The sequence below is a fragment of the Podarcis melisellensis genome (genome assembly GCF_964234715.1).
Source record: "Podarcis melisellensis genome assembly, chromosome: 2".
Taxonomy (NCBI): Eukaryota; Metazoa; Chordata; class Lepidosauria; order Squamata; family Lacertidae; genus Podarcis; species Podarcis melisellensis.
The window spans coordinates 83,705,465-83,732,527 of record NC_138529.1 but is presented as its reverse complement, the minus strand read 5'-3'; the positions used below and the strand labels follow the sequence as shown (position 1 = coordinate 83,732,527).

The window sequence follows — 27,063 nt, the reverse complement described above, 5'->3', positions numbered from 1 at the left end:
TACAGTGGTACCTCAGTTTACGAACTTAATCCGTTCCGGTAGTCCGTTCTTAAACTGAAACCGTTCTTAAACTGAGGTGTGCTTTCCCTAATGAGGCCTCCCGCCACCGGTGCCCTTCCACTGTTTGGATTCCGTTCTTAGACCGAGGTAAAGTTTGCAAACCCGGACAGTAACAAAACAAAAAATATTCCTTCCAGTAGCACCTTAAAGACCAACTAAGTTAGTTCTTGGTATGAGCTTTCGTGTGCATGCACACTTCTTCAGATACACTGAAACAGAAGTTTCCAGACCCTTCTATATAGTGAGAAGGTGGGGAGGGATATTACTCAGAAGGGTGGTGGGAATGGGTGATTGGCAGATAGCTGTGATGAGCCTGTTGACGACTCTTAATGACTGCAATAGGTCTTACAGGAAAAAGCAAGGGGTGAGAAGGTGAAAAGTGGCTTTGTCATGTATAATGAGATAAAAATCCAATGTCTTTGTTCAGGCCAGGTTTCTCCATGGTTTAAAGTTTGGTGATAAGTTGCAATTCAGCAGCTTCTCTTTCCAGTCTATTTCTGAAATTCCTTTGTAGTAAAACAATTCCTTTGTAGTAGCTGTTTTACTACAAAGGAATTTCAGAAATAGACTGGAAAGAGAAGCTGCTGAATTGCAACTTATCACCAAACTTAAAACCATGGAGAAACCTGGCCTGAACAAAGACATTGGATTCTTATCTCATTATACATGACAAAGCCACTTTTCACCTTCTCACCCCTTGCTTTTTCCTGTAAGACCTATTGCAGTCGTTAAGAGTCGTCAACAGGCTCATCACAGCTATCTGCCCATCACCCATTCCCACCACCCTTCTGAGTAATACCCCTCCCCACCTTCTCACTATATAGAAGGGTCTGGAAACTTCTGTTTCAGTGTATCTGAAGAAGTGTGCATGCACACGAAAGCTCATACCAAGAACTAACTTAGTTGGTCTTTAAGGTGCTACTGGAAGGAATATTTTTTGTTTTGACTATGGCAGACCAACATGGCTACCTATCTGTAACCGGACAGTAACAGTATTTCTGGTTTTGAGGAGTTCTTAAACCGAATTGTTTGTAAACAGGACTGTTCTTAAACCGAGGTACCACTGTACTTGGCATCATCTGCTTTTGTAATGCCTCTTTATCTAACACGTATTAGCTTTTTTCTTGTGTCATTACCTGCTAGGCTACCCCAAGACAGCACTGTTGATCCTTAGAATGTGTACATGAGGTTTTCATGTTCATTCCCCTTTTGATAATCTTTTTAAATTGAGTAAGTTTCATTGAACCCAATGGGATTTACTTACAAGGAATACATATAAGGTTGTGCTGAACTAAATATTTTCCTATTGAGCTGACAAAATAACATGATCTGCGCATATATATATGTAATATCCCCATCTTGCTGGGGTGGGTAAAGGAATTCAAACTAGGCAAGGAAAAAGTTGGGCAAAAGAGGCATGAGGAGACAATGAGCTCTGGCCACATGCAACAAACCCATCTATGGACAGAGTTATAGGGTTCACAGAAGCATGGGGTCCATATTGTGCTGCCACCTGATTCCTTTTCATCCTGGGATAGTTAGCATTGGGATTTATCCTAAACCACAACTGTGTTTCGAGAAAGTGCTGAAGATTAGCTGCGTGTTGAAAATTCATATAAAAAATTAGGTTGACATGAAGGCAAAAATCACGACAAAGCCTGTAGGATGCATTCTTTTGGGGACAGAACTTGTCTTGTGAATCTAACATTGCAGAAAAAATGAAAGTGTGATCAGGGCAACCCCATTATAATAAATGTGTTATAAATAATGGCAAAAGGTGAACTATTTTATATTTTATCTGATGGCTATTTTTGGAAAGTTAAGTGGAAACAGAACCATCAGAATTAAATTATTTAAAATAGTATTTTCTGTGTCTGACCACCAAATCTTTCTCTGTATCACAGGTATTCCCTCTTCTTCTTTGATTCAATGTTTAGATTCTAACTAACTTACTCTAATAGCAATGAGACAAAGAGATGTTTTTGCTGCTAGCACAAGCATGAAAATTTCCATTCAAAAAGCCAAGAGCACAGAAATTACAGCAGCCTATCAGATCAAGGAGAAACACACACATGCATATATACACACACACAAGGAATAGTGTTATTGAGATGTAACCACAGAGTGATTATGCAAATCAGACACCCACAGCTGGAGTTCAGACAATTGCATAACTGAGGAGGAAATCCGCAATCATGCAGTCAAGCTGAGACAGTTCCATCACTGAACATTGTTATTGCAATCTCATTGCAAAAGAATATTGTTATTGCAGGACATCATCAGTGGTCATGGATTCTTTTGATTCACGACATATTCTGTTTTACACAGAGAAAAAATGCAGAGCAGACTGAAAAAAGTCTTCTAAGGAGACTAAATGCAAATAGTTTAACTATACTTTGTATTTTAATACATTTAAACAAAAAATTCCTATAGAATTTAAAAACAAACAAACTCATTTCCCAAGGACATCCTAAGAGCATGAACAGAAGACGACAGCAAGACAAACAGTCATAGCAGAGACACAAATTCAAGCTAAACACACCACCCTATGAAGAATGTAATTCTCTCTCTACACTCAGAAGTCTCCTCTCCCATAGCAAAGGATACTTTATAGAGGAAGTGAAAGCCCTAGGGTGAAACAAGGAAGGTGTGAAGCTATTAAAAGCACTTACTATTGTTGTTTTAAAAAATATACATACACAAAGCTTCAGATGATAAATAATTTGAAAAGGAAGGCAATGCATTTTTTGTGTTTTTAAATCTAATAGTGCAAAGCAAATGGTGTCAACCTGCCAAGGTTCTTAAAATATGAAAATGTCCATGCATAGAAGAGGAAGGAAGTGCAGCCTTGACAAACCCTTGCCCATTGTCCCATTGGTCCGGAGAAGGATTCTATTTTTGCCCTGCAACAGGTGATGCAGCACCCATTTGCAACCTGTCACTGTGCCCCAGAACAATTCAAAGGTATGGGCACTGCCTCCATTACAAGGGCACGTATGAAGGTATTCCTGAGCACTGTTCTAAAGTTTGGAAACCCCTCCGTTTAGAAACTAACCAAAGCTTAAACATGTAAGCACTTGCCCATTGACATTGGCTTTTGATGGTAAGAGGATGGTGCTAGTATGATGTGGAGAGGAGGGGATAGTTGCTGGAGTTCATAATCTTACACATTTTATTTATTTCACAAAATTTATATATTGCTTTATCGTAAAAAAGCAACAACCCAACAACCTCTAAGCATTTACAAAAATATAAAATATTAAAACGATCGGCTAAAACAATTGAAAGCAGGTACTTAAAAATGTTCAAAGATGTTTGAAATCAAGAGTAGCTAAAAATAAATTTTACGTCATGCAGAATCTGACTTTAGCCTTCAGGCTTTTTATTTCATATATTTATAGAATTTATCTCTCACCTCTCATCATTTCCAACAGCAATGAAGGCCAAACTTCCGAGTTCACGTATCCCCTTGATAAGCTTATAAAACTGTCATTGACCCCAGCTCAAATTCTTAGGAATGTAAATGATATAAAATCAATAACTATCTATATATAATCAACATTTATTAAACATGGATCACCATCACTAAAAATAATAAAATGTGAAAAGGAAGTAAAAGAAGTGAGAATAATAATAATACCATGTGACCTGACTGGCAAATGGGCATGGTTCGGGGGAAATTGTGGGCCAAGACTTGCCTATGGCCCCTGGTCTTGCTGGAAGGATAGATTGTATGTCATAGGAGCCCTGCTGGATGAGGACAAAGGCCCAACTAGTCTAGCATCTTGTCCTCACAGTGGCCAACCAGATGGATATGGGAAGCCTGCAAGTGGGACCTGTCGTCTTCTATTTACACATTCCTCTTTAATGGCTCTCAGTCCATTCTCTTTGTTGGGATACTACCAAGTACTCAATGCTCAGCTGTATTTTGGTATACCTGTATCTACCCAATGAACCATATTATTTCCTCTGCAAGTACATATATGTGTGCTCACACATCTAGAATGACGGGGGTCTGTTTGTTTCACACTATACCTGCTATGATTAGAGCAGCCAGTATGTTCTGCACACAAGGCAAGTGATTGATATTCAAAGTTTCCCAATAGCAGGATACATGGTGGTTGTTCTGCCATCTGAAAATCTTGTTCTATACAACTGAAGACTTTTAAATGTGCCCAAGGACAAGTGGGACCAGAGGGGAGAGGCAAGCAATTAATCTGTCCTCATTTTTTAAAATTCACATGCCAGTTTGTCTTGTTCAGAAGCGGTTTCACAGAATCTTATCCTTTCTGCTTCTTTCACAAAATTATGGGAAAACCTCAAAATCCCAGATTATCAACTGGAAGTCAGCCAACCTACACTGCAGAGATGCAACCTGAAAGAGAGGCGAAGAGTACTGCGGCTTCAAGAATGCTCCAGTTTTGTACCCTGTTATTTGCTGTGGTAAAGCCCAGTTTTCATAACAGACTTAGTCAAGCCATAATGTACAAATGGAAAGAAAGTTGGGAGATTATTTTTCAAGCAGCGTATTTCTTTAGGTTTTTCTATAGTACAATACATATCAAACTATTGGACCGACAGCCAAAAACAGTGTGAGATTCCAAGAAACAAGGTGGCACTAATGCTGTCACATTAGAGCCTGAAGCTGTTGATACTCATGTTGAAGAAGTGATGATGATATATATAATCACTTTCATACAACATATTTAGCACTTCTTCTCAGTGTGGCTTACAGCCAAATAACCTTCTGGTATACAAATTTCAAGACAGTTCAACAAACAACCTTTTCAAAATGCTAAGAGCCCATCTTCTGCGAGGTTCAGGAGTGTTGCTTTTTGAAACTACATCCTCGTTCTAAATTGAAAATACTTTGACGGCATGTTTTATTGTTACTCTTGTATTTCTACTATCTTACAGTACCCTAGCCTGGGGGCAGGTGATCCTTCAGATAACTTGGATCTGAATTGTTTAGAGTTTTAAAGGTCAAAATTTACACTTCTAATTTAGTCCAGAAACAAACATGTAGACAATGCAATTGGCACATAATATGTACAAAATGATTGAAACACATGAGCATCTGGTTGCATTCTGCACTGGTTGAAGTTTCTAGACTGTTTTTAAAGGCTGCTCCGTCATAGCATTACAGTAGTTTGGATGTAACTAGGGTGTGCATAACCAAATCATGGTTCACTTTCTCCAGAGAGGGTTGGAGCTGGTGAATCAGTCAAGGATAAAGAAGTTACTGAATGCAGCCCTGTTCAAAACCAGTTGCAAGCCTTGATCTAGATCAGCAATCTTCACAGTCACTAGTAATTCCATTTTCTCTGGTGTAGGTTTCAGCCTCCAGACAGTGATACAGAATCTCCACCACATTCCTATGATTAGTAAATAGAAATGAGAGGTAGAGCTGTCTGTCATCCACATGTTGATGACTTCAGACCAATCCTTCTGGATGCTAAAGATCATGGGGGATAATGCCAACTGGAATGGAGAAATTCCCCATGAAGACCTTTTTAGACCTGATCCTCCATGAAGCATTAGAGATATCGCAACCCTTGCCTTCAAGCCCCACTTCAGAAATGGGCTCAGAGGAATGCCATCATTGATGAAACGAAAAGCCTGCTTTCCTTTTGGGTGAAGACAGAGGATAAGCAGGTGTTGAGCAGTTCCATCTTCTCTCTGTCACTCAATAGCATTTCTCCATCTTCTTCATGTAGAGGACCTACTACTTGCTTGTTCTTCCTCTTGCTTCGAGCATAGCCAAATAAACCTTTATTATTATTTTAAACCTCTCTTGCAAGCTCAAGCTCATTCTGAGCTTTGGCCTGCCTGACCTTCTCCTTGCAACTGTTGGCTACTGCTGTATACTTTTCTTTTATAATTTCACATTTCTTCCATTTCTTATACATGTGCTTCTTACATCTCAGCTCATCTGTCAGTTCCTTATGCAGCCACACTGGTTTCTTTAGATGTCTTCCACTTTTCTTTCTTGTTAGAATTGTCTGAATTTCACTGAATTTCAATACTTCACTTTTAAGAAACTCCCATTCATCTTGGACTCTTTCTCTTTGAGTATTTCCAACCATGGAATCTCACCCAGTAGTTCCTTTAGCTTTCTGAAATCAGCCTTCTTAAAGTGTGAATCAGATTACAGTGGTACCTCAGGTTAAGTATTTAATTTGTTCCGGAGGTCCACTCTTAACCTGAAACTGTTCTTAACCTGAAGCACCACTTTAGCTAATGGGGGCCTCCTGCTGCTGCCACGCCACCGGAGCACGATTTCTGTTCTCATCTTGAAGCAAAGTTCTTAACCTGAGGTACTATTTCTGGGTTAGTGGAGTCTGTAAACTGAAGCGTATGTAACCTGAAGCGTATGTAACCCCAGGTACCACTGTATACTCCACTTTCCCTTGCCTCTGTATAACGAAACCCAAGAGAGCATGATCACTTCATCCCAAGGTTCCCAGTACTTCCACTTTGTTGATCAATTCCTCCCTGTTGGTGAGGAACAGGTCCAACAGAGATGATCCTCTTGTTGCTTCTTCCACCTTCTGACAAATTAAATTGTCAGCAAGGCAACTAAGGAATTTGTTGGACCTTGACATTTTGGAAGTTTGCATTCCAACAAATATTGGGGTATCTGAAATCTCCCATGACTCCCAATTCTGAAGGTTTGGTAATCTGCTCTAGGAAGGCATCATCCATGTCTTCAGTCTGGCTTGAAGGTCTATAGCAGACACAGTAAAGGCACTGTTGTTTCCCTCTCCTACAATACTCTCAATCTGCCTTCCATGGCCAAGTCATTGATCTCTTCACCAGTGTACACATTCTTCACATATAATGCTACTTTTCCTCCTTTCCTGTCTGGAGAAAAGCAAGCATGAAGTCAGGCTGGATCTGCTTATTTTCCAGCTGAAAATTTCAAGATTAAAATACTTCACTCACTCCTCTAGGAATTATTTGCCTCCATAAAACTGCCACTCCAACAAAGACTGGATATCAAGGGAGAACGACAAAGACACAGCTCATACTAGGATATCCAAGAAGGCTCATTTACATGAAAGACAAGGGGCTAACAATTAAAGGCTGAGGGAGGCAAAACCCCAAAGTGATTCTGGAGAATTCAGAGACAGGAGAGGAGATTAGAAAGCATAAAAACAAAGTAAATCCTGGGACATCAGAGTGAAGAATTAAAAGGCCACCATCCTTCAAACCTATGCAGCAAAGGAGCTATAACATACAATCCTACCCAGAGAGATAAACAAATAATATTGTAAGCCATGAAAGTTATATCCCTTACTTCTTCCACACCCTGCTAAAAACTGGCCAACTGTAAATAGCTCAATTTGCCTAATCAAAGACTACACATACTGTATAAAGGCGCATTAGTTCACAGCCACACTAGACACCTTCTGTGAAGGCAACAGGGCCACCTTTCTGAAGCACCTCTGGCATGATGACATTATGTTCTAATAAGTCTTTTTAATAATTAGAATTGTAACTAATTAGGAAATATCTGATCCAAAATGTTAAGTTTCATTCATTTTGTGGTTGTCAGAACAATCTGTACCAGTTGCAAAAGGACAGGGAAGTTATGGCATCCCCATTTGCAGCACCTGGGCAGCCCTGTAAAGAGAAGAATTTGGAAGGGCCACATAAGCAACGCCCATGATGATGGAACAAGGGTAACCCTATGCTCCCAAAAGTCATATATAGAGGTGTAGCTAGGATAAACTCTTATCCCCTACTCCATGATTGGAACTTAACATGGGAATACAGATGAAGGACCCCTCTCATTTAGGTCCTGATTGTTTCCATTTCCTCAATAAAGAGTCAAGGACATGGCCAGCAGGCTACTAAGTGGCATGTCCAAACAGACAGACCTTTAGACAAGATTGGGAGCATACAGAGAAGATGCAAAGGCTGTGCCATGTTAAACCTGTCATTTTCTTACAGCACTAAGCAAGGGAATGAAGCAAAAAACCCCTGAGACACTGGGGAAGAGAGGACAACGGAAGCCCCCAGCTGAGTTAAAAGCATCACCTGACAACTGATGAGGCAAGGTTCACCATTTAGCAGACCATGAGCTTCATTTTGATGATCCAAGGTAGAAAGAGAGCAAACACTGACACATATCTGGAGGCCACAGCTAATTACAAGAGACAGGAGCTTTGTGAGGAGTTTATACAAGACTGTACAAATCATCCAGCATGGGGAGCCCGTACAAATCTTACTTGTTTTTAGATTTGATTCTTCCCACAACTAATACTGTAGAATTAAGCTATTTGTAGCACTGTCATTTGGAACAGGAACAACAACAGTGTTCAGATGCCACTGGGTCTGACTTCGTGTGGTGACAGGCATGCTTGCAGGAAGTAAGTGCTTGGCTGGTTAGCTGCCCAAGTTGCAGCTATCATACTGCAGGCTTCTCGCTACTGATGTGCCTCCTGTTGCTTTCACAGGCTTTATTTATAGAAAACCGGAGGGGAAAGGGGGTGGGGGAAGAGATGGAAGTGTTGAGGACTATAGCCCTTACAGATGTTCAAACAGGGCTCAATGAATGCATGTGGGTGGGTGGAGGACAACCTGCCATTGCAATGCTGCTCCCTGCTCCCACACTTTCATTGAGTACTGTTTGAACATCTGAAAAGCATTCCAGAATCTCAAACCAGGCATCCCGGAAAGGAATGTGGAGGGAGGATGGAATGTGGGAGTTGCATTGCTCATGCCACTAACCTCCAAGGCACCTGCACCTAATCCATCTGCACAGGTAAAATGGAAAGCAGCTGAGTTCATGGCTCAAATGAGTTGTAAGCAAAGCAGCGAACGGCTTGTCCATTTTGTTGCTACACGAATAATGGCCCTATACAATCAAGTCATGGGTTGCCCTGCTTTGATGAAACATGTTGTTTAGAGTGACATTTGGGGCTGTTTCTGTTTGAATTGGGGGGGGGGGAGGGAAAATTGCATGCTTTTGCCTCCCATCCCGCTCCTCCGATTATCCAGTTCTAACCTATAGGTTACATTGCTGTTGCTTACTGTCCTTCGCCTGCTGCCAGCCTTGCACAGATTTTGTATGACTACCAGGGCAGTGGGCTTCACTGCCAATTCTGCTTTCAGGTTCCATACACAGGCCTAAACCATTTTACTAGACGCCAATGCTTTATTCCAGATGCAGTATCACCTCAAAAAGGTGATGAAAGTGGGAGAGCGTCCTTAAGTCAAGTTAACAATAGCATTCTGTGTGTGAATTTCTCCTTCCCTCATCACGTTTAGAAGCTGTAATATTATCTGCTGTTGTGCTCTCAAACCAGTGTTGTCAGATACATCTTGCTCCTTAGCCACTACTGTCATTTCTTTACTTCTTGTAGAGTAGTTGTGTGTCATCATGTCTATTTATATAAACTGAGGTTTGCTCTATACAGTTTACTTCAATAGCTGTCATTATAATGTTATGTGGGAAATACCATGACATACTCAATTGGAAGTGGTAAAACACAGTAAATTCTGGAATCATCTGCAGTTTTAAACAATCTGAAGCTCTGCTTAACACCATCTATATATTGCCAGGGGAAAAGAGGGAGCAAGAATTCTTCAGCTTGGCTTACTTGCAAAGGCCAAGGGATCATGATCAGCCGTGGCCCAATTCGCTGAGCTGGTAACACCATAGTTTCATATGACCTGTTTTACAGATATAACAGATGTCCTAGTTGACCTTCTTTGATTTCTTTAATGTGATGGAGTAACTCTCCCCAATCTTCTCATGTGAATAAAGACACAAGTGATGTTGCCAAAGTTCTTAGTTACCTGGTTCAACATATGACTTGGCCTTGCCATAATGCTCAGCTGTACGGCTTGCTTCCCTTGCCCCTGCATGAAAGAACATCCTTTTCCAGCGGCCAGTTACCTGGGATTGCAAAGCGAAAGAGACGCACACTCAGGCCTCTGCCACCAACTTGATGACCTATATCCACTTGGAGGCTGCCTCCCAGGAAGAAGATAGTGTGACGGGAGAGGCACGTGACCCCACCAATCAGATAGTGATGGAATAGTTCCTCCAGTGATAGTTCTCTTCTTCCCTCCCCATTCCTTTTCCTTTCTTTATTATGCATCATTAGACTGTGGGCCTGGTAAGCAGGAGTGGGAAGAGAAAGGGGACTTATTCCCTTTTCCTTCCATCCTGGGTTTTCAAACAGCAAGAAGGAAGGAAGAAGCGGGTCGCTGTCACGTTCTTCAAAACTTTTTATTAGAGGTCGTCAGGCTCCAGCATGTTGAGCAACCTCTGTAAAAAAAACCACGCTGAAAGCAACAGGGACCTAATCCTTCCATCCCACCTTTGAGCATCCTGGTTGGTCTTCCCCCGTATCAGGTGATGCAAATCAACACAATGTATTTCCTTTTAAAAAAGGAAATAAGGGGGGAGAGGGGGCACACTGCATCAAGAGTCTCATATGGGGCACAGCATTCTAGAAAACAAAGACTGTTAAGTGTTTGCAACTTTCCTTCACACTCTCCCTGTTGAAAAGAACAAAAAGGAAAGTCATTGTGGGTGAATGTAACTGACAAGGGTGTTTGATGGGGTGGGGGCCTGCCCCATTTCTTCAGTGGCACCTCTGTAAACAGCACGGAGCTACCACACCACACCACACCTCTTTGCAACAATGCTAAGTTCATTCCACAAGCAAATCTAAGATTATTTCATTCATGAGAGACACACTCCAAGTACTATTCCTGCTTTGCACTAAGGTGTCTAAACCAGGAGAATGAATATGCCATGAAACTCAGGCAATTTTCCCTTCAGCATATAAGCACCAAATGCTTCTTCGCACTAATCACGCAGACCAAAAGGGAAGCAAACACTTTAGTTGCTGTTTGCATAGAAGCTGTTTGTAATTTGATGTAATACACTGTACATCAGTCAACACAGTACTTAATACTGAGCATACACACACAGGCAACAAGAGGCAGGCAGCAATGACATCTAGAGCATTTTATTTACCCTAATATAAATGTTCTTTGAGTTCATCAAATTACCAATCAATTTCACTCATCTTTGAAAGCAGGTGCAGTGAGGTATATTAACAACGAAACTTTACAAGCTTTTAGTGAAACAGCCATTAATGGGGAAATCAAGCAGAGAGCTTTGAAAGCCACAGTGAAAGCCAAGCCAATGGTAGAACACAGCAGTCTTTCCCAGCGGACATGGTGACTAAGTGGAGGGGGCAGGGGGAGAACTAAAATTGCTTAATACAGCTGCTCCTGGACACTGACACAACTTTTGAAACTAATGCAAGAGAGATTGTCATGCATGGTAATAGAAAAATATTGGCAAAAGCAAAGCTGAGAAAGCAATATTGAGCTGTGGGAGCAACTCTAAAATTAAGATGTGTCACATACTGTTAAAAACATGAAAATTCTATCCCTTATCGATTGGTCCTATACTATCATTTTTAAAAAACGGAGGATAAATGGCCAAGTGATACCAGCTTAAAAACTGCAGGCAGTATTTCCTATTTGTTCTTTACCCAATGGTTACGGAAGCAGGACACCACCAGCACGGCCAATCCTTTGCCCCCAAGACCATCTCTATAAAGAGTTGGAGGGCCTTAACAGCATGGAGTAATTTCTCAAAATTGAGCTGAGTTACCTTGAACAAGCTTTTGTAACCTGAAAAATATAGCTGCCAGTGCTCTGGCTGTAACTCACTGACTAAGACAATCTGCAGGAGTGTCCTTGGTCATTCCCTGAGCTGGTGAGGCTCACTGGGCAACAACAAGAAACCAAGCCCATAATGTCATTGGCAAGTACCGTGGAAGATTCTGCTGATAAGAGAGTCAGCAGGCACCATCTTTTTCAACACCCAAGGGAAACTTTTGTTCCTTCAAGCTTATTCAGGTATCTATTTATTTATTTAAATTTTTTATAAGACCCATCCAACGATCACAGGGTGGTCAACAACATAAAAATACAAAATGAAAAACACAAAAGACATAATAAAACAAAAACAAAAGTGAAAGAGACCAATAACACACACAGCCCAACATATTTAAAAGGTCATAGAATGTTATTCAGCCAACGCCTGGTTGACAAGAAATGTATGTAATGAAGGTGAGCCTCTTGGGGAGAGCATCCCACATATGGGGAGCCACTGCAGAAAAGGCCCATTCTCAGGTTGCCACCTTCTGGACCTCTCATGGGGGAGGCACACAAAGAAAGGACCTCAGATGATGGTCCCAGGCTCTGTTCATATGGGGGGAGGCGGTCCTAGAGGTATTGTGGTCCTGAGCCATTTTAGGCTTTTATAGGTCAAAACCAGTACTTTTAATTGGCCCAGAAACTATTCAGCAGTCAGGCCAGGATTGGTGTAATATGTTCAAACCTATTGTTCTAGTGAGAAAGCATCCTTCCATAATATAGTTAGCTGACTTCAGATTTTAACTTTTCATATGCTTTGTGTGTGCTTGTATGTACAGTAGCAGTAATAATAAAATTTATTACCCACCCTTCACCCTAAGGTCCCAGGACAGGTTACAAGATTAAAACACAGAGTTACAAAACAATATTAAAACCATTTTAAAACAATTCAAAATTATAGAAATAAGGTGGGTCCTAAAAATATACATCTCAAGGGTCAAAACCAAGGAAAAAATCACTGTTATTTTATGGTACATAAATATATTTTAAAAAAATGAATAAATAAACCTGCCTTGATGTGCAATGAGTACATTGGAATTTAGAACAGGGATTGCAGTTCTGTTAGAAAATGTTTTAAACCAAAATAGGTCTTTCATCCAAAAAGAACAAGCAATCATTTTATACACCATACCTCATGAATGGACTCAAGACATCATATCCTATTTTATGGAGACAAGTAAACAGAAGCTCTACTAATGTGCATAAAAATAAGAAAAAGCTGAATTGAAAAGCTCAAGTATATGATCACAGACCTTAGTAAAGATAGAATCCTGCAGAACTCCCAAAGTCTCTGGCACTGAACAGCACTCCCCCAACTCTACCTCCTAGGACCTACTTTCTTAAGACTGGCGCCACCAAGGATCAATTTAATCAGTATCAGCAAAAAAAAGCAGAGAACCTGCAAATAGTTAACAGTGGATGCTTACCATGTACCAGATGAACCTGTGACTGGCTGGGAACTCCACAGCCCAGGGAAGTTCTAATTGTTCATTGAAATACATGTTCATTGACAATAAGGTTTTGATCAATGATACAATATAGAAATTTTTTTCCACTGCTCATCTTGTACTCATCTTAGAATTACCAAGAACTTCCTCTTTTTCAAGACAAAATGTCCCCTTTCGCCAAAAGAAGAACGCTCAGACCATCTTTCCGAGGAACTTCTTGTGATTAAATGTTTCACTTTTTTACCACCTCTAAGGTGCTAATTTAGTTTTGCTTTCCAGATAAATTTCCCTTCTGTTCCTTTATACTGCAAAGCATGACTTTGCAAGGATTTCACAGGTAGAACACCAGAATGACATCTCACAAGTAGGGTAGGACCCTGTGTGAGTATATTATGAAATGAAAGAGCCCATAAGCTACTGACTAATTAAGATTGAAATCCAGCAGTATCATTAAACTGGATAGAACTTACATTTGAGCTTGCCATATTTTTCGCTCCATAAGGCGCACCTGACCATAGGGCGCACCTAGTTTTTAGAGGAGGAAAACACACCAAAAAATATTCTGAATCAAATGTTGCACTAAACTATTTAAAGCAGCAAAGCGGGCTGCTCCTGTCCGCTTTGCTGCTTTAAAGCGAGCCTCAGAGGATGGTAGGAAGGGGAACCATGGCTTATCTAAGTCCAGTTAATAATGCTGAGCCTGACTTATGGCCATCGAGATTAGCCTGGCCGTCTCAGTGGAAATCTGGGGAGGCTGAGGTAGACTTTCCAGTGGTCAAAGTGTGGTTGTGTCTTCCTGCCCGGCATCTATTTCCTGCCCTCTTTCCCCCCTGCACCCCCACACCCTGCTTCGAGGGAAGGAAGCGGAGCCATGGATCCTCTGCTCACAACTGCAGTGGATTCCCTCCACTTTGAAGCAGGAAAGTGGGAGAGGAGTGTAAGCTGCTCCCCTCCCACTTTGCTGCTTCAAAGGGAGCCGGGGAGGAGGGAATCCGCTGCAGTTTCCCCCACCTAGCGGAGAGCCCGCAGAAGCCGTGAGCTCTTTAAAGGGGCTGCGCGGCTTCTCCTGGCTTTTCTGGGAGGTGGGAGAAGGAACTGATGCAGCCAGTCAGTCCCTTCTCCCTCCTGGGGAAAAGCCCGCAAGAGCGCACGAAGCTTGTGTGCGGCTCTTGGGGGCTTTTCCCGCCTGCCTCCCACCTGCATTCGCTCCATAGGATGCGCACACATTTTCCCTTGCTTTTTAGGAGGGAAAAAGTGCGTCCTATGGTGCGAAAAATATGGTACATGCATAGGACTGCGCTTTTAGCAACCAGCACATCCCCTGTAGCCATATCTGGTACATCTACAAATTATACTGTACAATACCTAAAAAAACTTTTCTCAGTGCATTGAAACTGTGTTGTTGGTAAATGGTATTAACTGCACTCTAACTCGTAGTAGCCTATGAACATAGGCCTTGGGGGTCCTCTCTCAGCATAAATGATCTGCTGTTTCATCTGTGCAGCATGCTCAAATTTGAAAAATATTTTGAATAGAAGTCTTTGTGCATTACAAGGCTGATACAACAGATGGTCTCAATATTTTCCTACAACAAGTATCAGCATCTGCTTACCTTCAGGCCCAACCTCCAACTTTCATTCTAGGAGAAGTGAGAAAGGGATTACCCAATTTCAGGAGATGAATTTGTGTTCAAAATTCAAAATGGGCGCAGTCAGGCACCAAGGATTACAAGGCCTGACATCTGGGGACTCCTTGCAAGCTTCCCTAGACCTCAAGCATCCTGAATCCCTTGTGAACTATTTATTTATGGCATTTATGTACCGCTCTTAAGGCATAACTACCTCCCATAGCAGTTTATGAACACTTTAAAACAAACAAAAAATAAATCCATACACAATAAAATCAAACCATTAATCACTCCTTTGGGCCTACCATAGATTTGATTGTTTTATATTCTGTCTCCTCCACAGTCAAGTGGAATTTGTATGATGAGTAAGCCACCAAAACTCAGACCAATTTGCCCTGAATACTCTTTTTCAACCTTAGTGGGCCCCAACCAAGATTGTCAGTTTGAACATGGGACACTTCAAGGCCATATTTCATTTGCTTAGGTGGCTATTAGAAGGAAAACAGGACAGTAATATATCCCTTGGTGCCCAGCTGCTAACAGGACTGCCAACCTCTCTCCTGCTCCGTCTCCACATTAGAGTCCCTATACATGACAGGCAGGAAAGCTGCAGCTGAAGGTTTTCCCCTCATCAGTACATGTCCATAGTGGGCAAATGTTCAGCTATTGAACTTCTTCCTATTATGCTGCAGCTAAAGAGACAAGACCCTGACAGAAATAAAGAGAGTTAGCAATCCTAGTCACCATAACTTAATTGCATCACTAAATCAAGCTATAGGTACGGGCAGCACAGATGGTTCAGTGCCTAAAGAGGGGTTCAGCATTCCCATTAAAAATCCCTTTTAATTATTTTCTGCCCACTACCCAGATTCTAGAAAGACATTAGACATTTTAAAATACAAAGAGAAATATGAACAGATGTCACTGAAAGTGCTTTTTTGCGATGAAATATTATAAACAACAACATTGTGTAAGAAAGGTAAAACTGCAAAGAGTGTTTATTGGAACTGTTCTGCTTGCCCAGAATGGTCTATACCTGCTTGTCTAGACCCTATAAAATTGACAGCCACTCCAGTCTTTGTCCCCTCTTGTTCTGGAAAAAAAAATTCTGTGTATTTTTAAAAAGAAACATCTAAGTGTAGTTTTGCCTTCATAAATTACAGTATTTGTAAATAAGAGAATAAGTTTGAAGCGTTGTTGTTTGTTATTTTAAAAATACACATATCTTGAGGGAGTCAACAGCTGCAGGCCTTAATTTGCATCTATATTCAGATTCAGAACCTTTTCCCCAACACATTAAAACAGATGAAGTATCTATATTGAAAACTGCCTCTGAGCATGTGCCGAGTACCCTTCCCTCGTTATTAAATAATTACAGCTTGCTCCAACACATGCAGCATTAAGGAGCAGTGTGCATTGCATAGCTTCCTGGAATACCTTAGCCCTGGGGCTCATCTTTTTTTTCAGAAATGAAGCACCATCACCAAGTAGCTAGCAGTATGATTCAGAACCACAAAATCATTCACAAAAGACCATTCTACCTACAGAATAGGTAGAAGAATCAAATGTTTTCCTAAGGAAGCTAAAGCATTTCCCAAGTGCTATCAGTTAGATCAGACATGCACAAATTTGCCCCAATTTAGCGGGGGGCTCCCCCCGAAAATTAGAGCTCCTTTAGGTAGTGTATACTAGATTTGTTTGAACAAGCCTTAATTCAGAAGCATTAATTTTCAAGGGAATGCTAAACCCCTAAATGCACTCAACTCTACTTGCTATGCTATCTCTGCAGATTATCTAACTCCTCAAGAGATACTGCTTTTAACCTATAAACTGTGTGATTTTTCCCTCTCCGCAGATTAATTAGTTGCTTTTAATGTATATCCTTTTTTCATCTCAACATGAAAAATGTACCTGCTTTTAGGCAATATACTTTTATTATGTGATGATTAGGGTTTCCTGGTCCTAATTAGCATGTTAACAATGTCACCTTGGCATTTGCTAATTCAATTTAGGTTTACCTAATATCCCACCCTTCAGCACTTTCACATTAGCAACTTTTGGTCTTGACAGCTCCAAAACAAGAGCAAAGGAATAACACTGGTAACTCTCCCTCTCCAATCGCACTGAAATATACACACTTCCAGAGAAATAAATCAGGGAGTACAGAACGCCGTCCGACACACAATAGGAACGTTACTCCATAAGTATATTCATTTTTATCTTATTTAAGGCTTTTTTATACTGCCCTTCATAAATATATGTCCCAGGAAGATTAAGTACACCAACCAGTGGCAATAATAGGCAGCTGTTATTCCACCTCCATCCTTTACATGAATTCCAGGGATGGTATATATTCCAGTGGTAATTGTTTATATGTGTGTGTTGCTTTATGTAGCAAGATTCATAGGTTGTTTAATTTAAAAAAAAAAAAAAATCTGAGGTTTATGTAAAATGGTATAAAAATGTTCTTTAAAATAATGACTAAAACACACTTTTAGAACAGGAGACATATCAGTTACCAAAGTACCTATGAAATCAACCATAACAATATATACATAGGAACATTAAATGTTTTTTTCTAAATAAGTATATATGGTGCTATTTCTTTAACCACCAGTGAGAAGTCAGCATCCTTTTTAGTTATGGCAACACCTTTACAGATATGGAAAGTCCAGCCATGACTACTACAGCCAATCACTGCGCATGATTGGGAATATACTGTACTTCCAAGAGAAATGAATACTGGGCATGTGCCCCCAGAGTTAATGCCACTGTCAAAAGCAACATAACAGGAGGCCTTTGGATGGTACCAAACAGCAAGGTTAACTGGAGTGTGTAACTAATCGGAAGAGATTTTTGATCTATTGAAAATACACCACCGGACCCTCTTGTAACATTAAGAAGCAACTGATACAACAACAAAGTATTTTTTAATCCACCAACTTTGGAAGTGCAAGCCTACTTTCTGTGAACAACTGAAAAGAGGTTCTCTCCATGGGCATGCAACTGTTCAGTTATTTGTAGCAGGCTATGCCTCCTAATAAATATTTCCACTGACAAGATGAGACAACATCAGCCTCTCTGCAATACATCTTTTCTTTTGGCACACTGTGACCAGTAGTAACTGGATGATCCTGCATTGGAGGGTAGATAACTAAATGGTATAGCTGTATCTTAGAACTCTGATGTCAGAAGGACTGTTTGGGACCTCCATAATAGATACGTCTGATAGCAACCAATGTTCTCATCCCTGACACAGAGGCAGGTGGATCACATAAATGAGGCATTATAGGCTCAAACTGTGATCCAAGTCCACTGAAGAAGAAATTCCAAGAAGCAAACGCCCCACTGACCAATCAACATTATGAGTAAGCTAAATAAACAAGGACCACATGCACAGTGACTGAGTACGACAGCAGACTGCATTGTAGGCCAATCATGAGACATAAAGCTAGACTGGAATAGTAAAGGTAAAGGGCCCGTGGATGGTTAAGTCCAGTCATATTTGTCTATGTGATGTGGCGCTCACTTCCGCTTTCAGGCCAAGGGAGCAGGCGTTTGTCCACAGACAGCTTCCCGGGTCATGTGGCCAGCATGACTAAACCGCTTCTGGTGCAACGGGACACCGTGACGGAAACCAGAGCACACACAAACGCCATTCACCTTCCCGCCACAGTAGTACCTATTTATCTACTTGCACTGGCGTGCTTTCTAACTGGCAGGTTGGCAGGAGCTGGGACAGCAACGGGAGCTCACACCATCATGTGGATTCGAACCGCCAACCTTCCGATCAGCTAGCCCAAGAGGCTCAGTGGTTTAGACCAGGAATAGTACAGGAATAGTAGGTAGGGAGGAAATGGTACTTCACCTCTCCTCTATCTTACACTTTGAGAACTGTGGCACTAGGTGCACCCACTGGGATGATTTCTGAATGGCATTTTCTAAATGGACCTATGAAACCAATGTCCTCTGGCCAGGAGAACACAAGAACCCCCCTTTTGGATCAAGCCCAAGGCCTGTTTGGTCCAGCACTCTCTTCTCACTGTGACCAACAAGATGACCGCGAGAAGCCAGCAAGCAGTGATCTCAATGTCCTAATGGCCTCCTGAAAAAACAGCTAAGTCTTTATTGATAAACAGGCAACAGGCATCATGTGTGTATTAAGAGAGTTGGGAGGGGGTGTAGTTGAGGCCTCAGTTTCATAAGCAGCAATTTATGTGAAAACAACATCCACTGAAACGAATAAGCTTGCATATTATAACTAGAGGACAACCTTGCTAATCCACGTGGACAGGGTCAGAGCCAAATCAGTGCCTTAGAAACAGCACAGATGGGGTAAGGGGAAGACTGTTCTTGCAGAGGTTGATCTGGGCCTCTCATTTTCACACTGAATCACCACCTTGCTTTTCGCCCCCCATCCAACTTTCCCCAAACGCCATGAAGAGTCTAACTTTGTAATTCCAGAACATCCATCCGTGACAATCCAGCCAAACAACAGCTGTGCAGAAGTTTTCCCCTCAACTTGTCTCCCACTAAATCTCATTAAAAAAAAAAAAAGATTTTAAAAGTTCTAAAGCAATGACTACAGAAGGGAAAAAAGTCAAGGTCTGTGTGTATTCAAGAAATGAAAGCAGAATTATATAAAAGCAGCAGCTAATATAAAAGATTGTTCGGTGCTGCGTTTTCCATCTTTCCAACCATTATAGGAATAAAATTATCCATGGAGAAGATCGAAAATCTTTTTCAAAACTAATACAATTAAGCTTTATTACACTGTTTCAAGTACATTTCTCTCCTCTGCCAGCCCCTTCCATCTCCGACTCTAATCTAAGCTCATTCTACGACAGTTGGAAGCATTCTTCTATTTTATTACCAGCAAAATGTTGGTGTTTAAGGGTCAGAAAACTATCTAGTGCCATAAAATGAGGAAACAAAACCTGCCCTTAATATTGACTTCCTATCGTGCACAGGCGACTGGGAGAAAGGGAGAAAATATATTTCAACAACATGCAATGGAGCCGAGGGTTTAAAATACCAGCTCCTGCAGCTAGAACATCCATTAATCTTGTTTTAAAAGCCTAATTACAGCCCAATTCCAGGTACCGTATTTTTCGCTCCATAGGACGCACCTGACCATACGGCGCACCTAGTTTTTAGAGGAAAATACGGGAAAAAATATTCTGAATCAAATGTTGCACTAAACTAATTAAAGCAGCAAAGCAGGCGGCTCCTGTCTGCTTTGCTGCTTTAAAGCGAGCCTCAGAGGAGGGTAGGAAGGGGAACCATGGCTAATCTAAGTCCAGTTAATCATGCTGAGCCTGACTTATGGCCATCGAGATTAGCCTGGCCGTCTCAGTGGAAATCTGGGGAGGCTGGGGTGGACTTCAGTGGTCAAAGTGTGGTTGTGTCTTCCTGCCCGGCATCTATTTCCTGCCCTCTTTCCCCCCTGCACCCCCGCACCCTGCTTCAAGAGAAGGAAGCGGAGCCATGGATCCTCTGCTCGCAACTGCAGTGGATTCCCTCCACTTTGAGGCAGGAAAGTGGGAGAGGAGCTGCTTACACGAGTGTAAGCTGCTCCCCTCCCACATTGCCGCTTCAAAGGGAGCCCGGGAGGAGGGAATCTGCTGCAGCTTCCCCCACCTCCCGCAGAAGCCGCGCGCTCTTTAAAGGGGCTGCGCGGCTTCTCCTGGCTTTTCTGGGAGGTGGGGGGATTCCCCCACCTCGTAGAAAAGCCCACAGGAGCCGCGCAGCCTTTAAAGAGCGTGCCGCTCTTGGGGGCTTTTCCCCGAGGAGGGAGAAGGGACTATGCAGCCAGTCAGTCCCTTCTCCCTCCTGGGGAAAAGCCCGCAAGAGCGCACGAAGCTTGGGTGCGGCTCTTGGGGGCTTTTCCCGCCTGCCTCCCCCCTGCATTCACTCCATAGGACGCACACACATTTTCCCTTGCTTTTTAGGAGGGAAAAAGCACGTCCTATGGTGCGAAAAATACGGTATGTTTCCTTAGAAATAAGACACACTGAATTCAGTGGGATTTATTCTCAAATTAAACGTGTGTAAGGATTGCAGCTTTAGATTTGCAGAGAAAACACAACTGGGAAGGGGGAAAGTAAGATATTTAAAAATAAACAAGCAACAATTCTGTATACATTTTCTCTGTAGCCAATAAACAACGGATACATACATAAATATTACCAGTCATTTCCACTTTAAGAAATACAAATCTAGAGAGAGAAGCACATTTAGAGGAGGAGAAATTATATATATATATAAATCCCTTGCTTGTGAACATATGGACAACTGCGATAATTAGAGTGGATGACTGGTGGATTGTTTGAGATTTCATTGCACAATCCCCATGAAACATAAATGGAATTTAAACGCAAGCAGCAGTGTTGGGCAGTAGCTTAAATCGTTCTTTTTTAAAATTAATTACACAGATTAGATGTAGCTAAGTGTGCAAAGGCAACTTGCTATGAATATGTTTTGCCGAAAAGAAAATGGAAATGGTGGCACTTGGAAAGAGGTCTGCCTTTTTTCTACAGACTAAAATTGCATGGTACTCTGAGCTATTGTCAACCAGATTTATTTCTCCATCTAGCCCTGGACTGTCTATGCTGACTGGTAGCGGCTCTCCTGGGTCCTTGGCAGAGGTCTTTCCTATCTCAAGTAGTCTGAGATCTTTCTTTTTCGAGATGCTAAGGGCTAAATCTGTGATCATCATCTGCACAACATTCAAAATGTGCTCTATGGTCCTTCTGTTAACGCTATGGTTGTCAAAGTAACACAACATACCAATGCTCAAAACCCACTGTTCTTGGGACATTTCAGACCTATGTAGCACATGTAATGAACGTCTGCGGCAGTCTTGCGTCTCCAACACTAGCCTGCTGTATAATCACTGTAAACTGAAAGTTAAACCAGAACAAAGCAGGAGGGGGAGGCCTCTGGTAGTAGAGCAACACTGTTTTATACTTTGGACAGAATAGCTAGGGAAACCCAGACAGACGGGTGGGTATAAATAATAAAATTGCTATTATTAGTAGTAGTATCCACCCTTGCCAAAATAAGTCCACTTACCACTGACTTCAGCCCATCATCAAACTGACTAAATCAATCTGGGACTGGAGCCAAGAAAGCCATACAACTAAAATACTTGGTGGAAGTTATTAAGTATGACAGCATTTGCAAGTTAAAAGACCATGTTGCACAAGTACAGTGGTACCTTGGTTTATGAACTTCATCTGTTCTGGAAGCATGTTCTTAAACCAAAGCGTGCTTTCCCATAGCAGCAGGGGACTCAATTTTCAAATGGAACACACTCAACAGGAAGCGAAACATGTTCTGCTTCCAAGGCAAAGTTCACAAACCAAAACAACTACTTCTGGGTTGGCAGCGTTCTTAATCCACGTTGTTCATCAACTAAGCTGTTCTTAAACCAAGGTACCACTGTATTGAATTAAAATAATCGTGAGTTGTGAATTACCTGTAACAACAAACCTCACAGATCTTGCAACCATATCACACGCTACTCAAGCAGGCTATGCACATTATCACATTTCACAGCTGTTTGAGTAAGGCAGACAAAAAGTTTACATGAATGAAGCACATGGTTGGTGTGATTCTTTGTCACTGCATCAACAACAGAGATGATGCCTTCCCCTTCTCTTGGTATAAGCAGTGGCTGCTCATATCAGTTCTGAGGCTGCCTTTCTTGAAGTCCCAGGTAAACTGGCTATATGTCTAGACCATGGATTCTCAAACTTTCTACCCCCACCCCCAGGGCACAGTTGAGATTGCGGAAAATTACTGAGGCCCACCAGTCACAAAACTGTGGTGCAGGGGCAGAACCAGTCACAAAATGTGCCTTGGCTAAACCCCATGTTTTAGCAGAACAGTGTAACTTGTTGCTAGTTTCTGAACCACAGTCTGGTCTTCTTTTTGAGCTTCTTGGGCTTCTCCCTCCTCCTTTTCATTTATGCCTGTGTCATAAACATATGACATTTTGGATTCAGAACACAACCAGAGTTGTAGGAGGAGTTTGGATTTGATATCCCGCTTTATCACTACTCGAAGGAGTCTCAAAGCGGCTAACATTCTCCTTTCCCTTCCTCCCCCACAACAAACACTCTGTGTTTGCCATACTTGTATGCCATACTTTGTGGGTTTGGATACTGCATCATTTGACAACTTCCTCTGGATGGCAATAACGGTTCATCAGTTGAAACCTTCTCATATGGCACAAAGCATTGTGGGAGAGTCTTGGTAAGCATATCCTAAAGGTCATGTACAGAGGCAGGCTTGTCTCCAACACTAGTGGTTCAGGATGGAAGCAGATCATCAAGTCTGAGGGCTTTATTAATTCTTCTGAAAGTGGCCAGTGACATTGGCACTGTGCTCTGGAAAGTGTTGAGGGCAACCCTCAACAAGACATTATATGAAGCTCTTTCCATGAACAGAGGAAAGTGGTCAACTAAAACATCTTTGCTTGAGAGTAGTTATTAAGTCTGGCCACTTGCTGAGGTAAGAGTGCAGGTTGCTTGCAAGCATTTGCAGATGCAATTGGGCTCACAGTGACCACAAAAGCTGAATTAGTCAGCTTTCTGCAAAATGCTAGCTATGATGAAAAAAAAGTTCCAATTCAATTTTGCTGGTTCTAACTGGAAAAAAAGTTTGAGAAATCAGGTTTGTAACGGGGTTTTGTATACCTATGGAGGTACTATTGACCTCTAATACAGTTTGAAGTGATATTAAAGAAAGAGTGTAATTTGTCTATTATGAAAATAGACATAATATTGTTTTTCACCCTCTACACTCCTTTTCTCACAAAAAATGGAAAGAACAGACTCTGGCTAAGCTTCTGCAGACAGGATGAGAAACAAATAAATTTAAACAGCATTCTCTAGGCTGAGGACACTTCTCTTAGCACCTTGTATACCTGGTTTCTGAGTTGTGTCAGTCAGTTTAATTGGGTAGAATAGAACTGAAAACTATTCAGAATAAAAACATCAAAATGTTATTAAATTAAGAAAGGGTGCCTCTAAACCACCACATAGGAAATCATACCTTGCCATACTGAGAACTACCTGGAGCATAGGGTTGTGGAAGACTGATATCAATATTTTATTTTTAAAAAATCAGTGTTGTTTGGGTACATTTCACCCCACCTTTATAAACATTAAGTATCTACTTTTAAAAAACAGAAACAACCCCCCCAAAAAAATTCAGAGGTACCAAGCCTGTCAAGAGATTTAATTGCTTATGGAATATTATTCTTCACACATTTTTAAAGCTATTGTGAGCATTGCTTCATTTAGCTAGGAATTGAAAAGAACACATTAGTTCCTAAGAAATAATGTGGTTGCTCCAATTCTTATGCCATCAATTTTTAAAACTCATCCTGGTAAACAATTAAACAGAAATGCAAACCACACATTCAGGGGAGAGATTCAAATCCCTAAATGGATTTGCAAAGGTCATTTTAGGCTGAAAAGATGCTTGATGGTATCTCTTTAAATCATGTTCATTTCAAAGGCTTATCTAGCAAAGGAGCAGACAACATTTTGCAGCAACACACTTTGATCTGTTGGTTTCCCAAGAGATAAATTAATAATAACAACTTTAATTCATATGGATGGAATGATCTGAGGTTATTTTCACAGGGTTTTTTTAAAAAATCCACAGATTTTTTTTAACAAAGGGAATTTTTAAAAGGTGACATAGCTTTCAACCAAACCCATAGTATGGGGTCGGGGTGGGGGACTATGAATTATAAACGAGGTGGCTTTTTAAAATAATAATAAAAAAGAAAATCATCCAGTTAAAAACCAATTATCCTTTAAAATGTGAGTTGCTTAAAAGGTTCAGCTTGTGAAGCAGTTTAACAGTGTGTGATGAGGAGGAGGCCCCAACAGATACATAATTGGGGCTGGCAGTCCCAGGTTTCAGCACAAAGGTTCTCAATTCTCTTCTCTGCTGATCCACTCAGATAGATGTCTGATCTTGTTAGCATTCAGCCACTGCAAATAAAAGACAACGCTGCCTCACCTTCTTCTCAATGTGGGCCAACTGCTCCTTGTAGAAGGTGCCTCTCCTCTTCAGTTCTTCATCCTTCCACTGCAGTTCCTGGGACTGCAAGGAAATACAAAACAAGGTGTTCACAAAAGAGAAGGAAGGAAGGAAGGAAGGAAGGAAGGAGATAGCCATTGTTGGGAGAAGGCTTGGGATAGGGTATAGATTGAAAGCAATTCCAATATGCCACACTACACCAGAAGGCTTGCAAGGCAAATGTTGTTTCTCTCAGAATGAATTATTTCAGCTTGACATACTATTTAATGCTTTCATTTTCTGTGCCTCATAACGAAAAGGTTGCCAAGATAAATACTCTTGAGGTGCTTCGACCTGGAGCGACCAGATGTCTCTACCATGCTTACAGCAAGTAGAACTGCTTAAGCAAGGTATGCAGCACAATGAAGTTTTAGAGTCTTGGACTAATACAGGGTATGTACCACCTCAGACTGCAGGTTGGAGGCTTCCATGTCTGAATGCTTTCTTACGTTTTAAGAAAGAAACCAGGACCTAGATAGGTGATGAGATGCATACCCACTTAGCTTCAAACACTAGATTACTGGGGGCTCCCAAATCATTGTCAGGAACCAAAGTGGCACCGATGACCTTCCAACTAAGAATCCTGCAGGTGCCAGATATCACTTTGAACTTCACAAGGCACCTTCTAGGCTTTCCTCCTGTTCACCACCCCACCATTCCTTAGCTGCATAATAATAATGAGGTTCAGAGTGAAATTGAGAATAGTGATAAGGGCCCCAGAACTCAGATTGCACTGTCACAACAGGACACATGAATCATTGCCTAAAGCATGTAGGCCAACGATAAGGGAGGGGGCTATGACAGATGTAACATAAAATGAATTGCCATCCCTCCCCCTCTCCAGAACTGGCTCTGATTAAGCAGCCCAGTCAGAAGTGTTCCCTGTGGGCTCAGAGCTGTCATTTTATGGCCAGCTGCCATCCCAAGGAAAAGAAATAACAGAGAATAATAGAAATCTGAAAATGCAAGTTGTCAGTCTTTTCCTTCTCCATTTTTCTCTGGTGGAAGACAAACCATGGGGTCACAGAGAGTTGGCATTTGACCAGTCAACAATTTTGCCCTAGCCAAATCCCTATAAAGAGAGGATGTTGAACATGCTAAGAGGAGGGTGCTTCACAGGTAAGTAAATCCTGTTCTTACCAATACCAAAACCCAGCAAACTCACTTCATTTGCCATGCACACATGATGCCATCAAGGATACAGCTAGCAGTTAATTCAAATAAAGCACCAGGCACATGTATAGCTTCAGAGCACAGGTGGGTCACATGAAGCCCCTGGCCCAATTTAATGTGAGTGGAAAGGAGGACAAAACAAAGGGAAAGGTGGTAGCAGAAATGAGTAATAAAGGATAGCAGAAAAGGAACACTGGAGAGATAGAAAGTGGGGTAACCCATCTGTCTTTGGCTCTGTCTTTGCCCACTTCTGACCCCGGTCTCACTGGCATGCTGCCCCTGGCAGATATCCCCTGAGGCAATGGGGCCCTACATAGTAAGAAGGTTGTCTACCTCTACTTTAGACCATGTTTGTTTGACTAACATGTCCAATGAGGCTTTTCAAAACCAATTAAAATCAGGCTGGCAAATTCTTCTTTCTACTTCCTCCCAGATCAGGATAATTAAAAGGTACACCCCCAGGCCGTTGCAAAGAGGGAAAGCAGAAGCTTTCTGCTTCTGATTCCCATCCTGAGCAGCATTCTTTGATTCTTCCAGCTACTATGGGAGAGACAGAAGTACATCCTCACATGCCTTCCTTTGGTGTGAGAAAGAGTTGCTATGAAAGAAGAATATCCTTAACTTTAATACATACTAATCACAGCTTTTCCTCAGGATTTAATGAAGCAACAAGAGACTAACATCGTATGCAAAGCTTCCATTCCTGACCGATGAAGATCTAAAACAGAGAACCTGAAATGGTTGGAGTATTGACAAAGCAATGCTAGAATATTGCTGCTCAGACTTCCCACTAGCCCAATAGTATGACTTCCATTATAGATTAGAGGTGGTAGAGGGAGGGAGGGAAAAGTTCTTGCAACTTTAAGACTTGTTCTCAATAACATGTTCATTTCAAAATGATACTCATGAGAGAACTAAGGCAGAAAGGAAAATGAACCTCAAAACATTCTGCTCAGCTTA

General features: G+C 41.5%; 1 protein-coding gene across 6 annotated transcripts in view; it reads right to left on the bottom strand.

The window, feature by feature from the left end:
• CHCHD6 (coiled-coil-helix-coiled-coil-helix domain containing 6) overlaps positions 1-27,063 on the bottom strand; it is a 184,991-nt gene that overhangs the window by 93,874 nt on the left and 64,054 nt on the right. For 4 of the 6 annotated variants that reach the window (XM_081900551.1, XM_081900552.1, XM_081900553.1 and 1 more), the window contains one exon: positions 24,871-24,954. The exons of the other annotated variants lie outside the window; for them this stretch is intronic. In XM_081900551.1, coding sequence (XP_081756677.1) covers positions 24,871-24,954 — 84 coding nt within the window. The remainder of the gene's footprint in view (positions 1-24,870; positions 24,955-27,063) is intronic. 6 annotated transcript variants of the gene reach the window in all.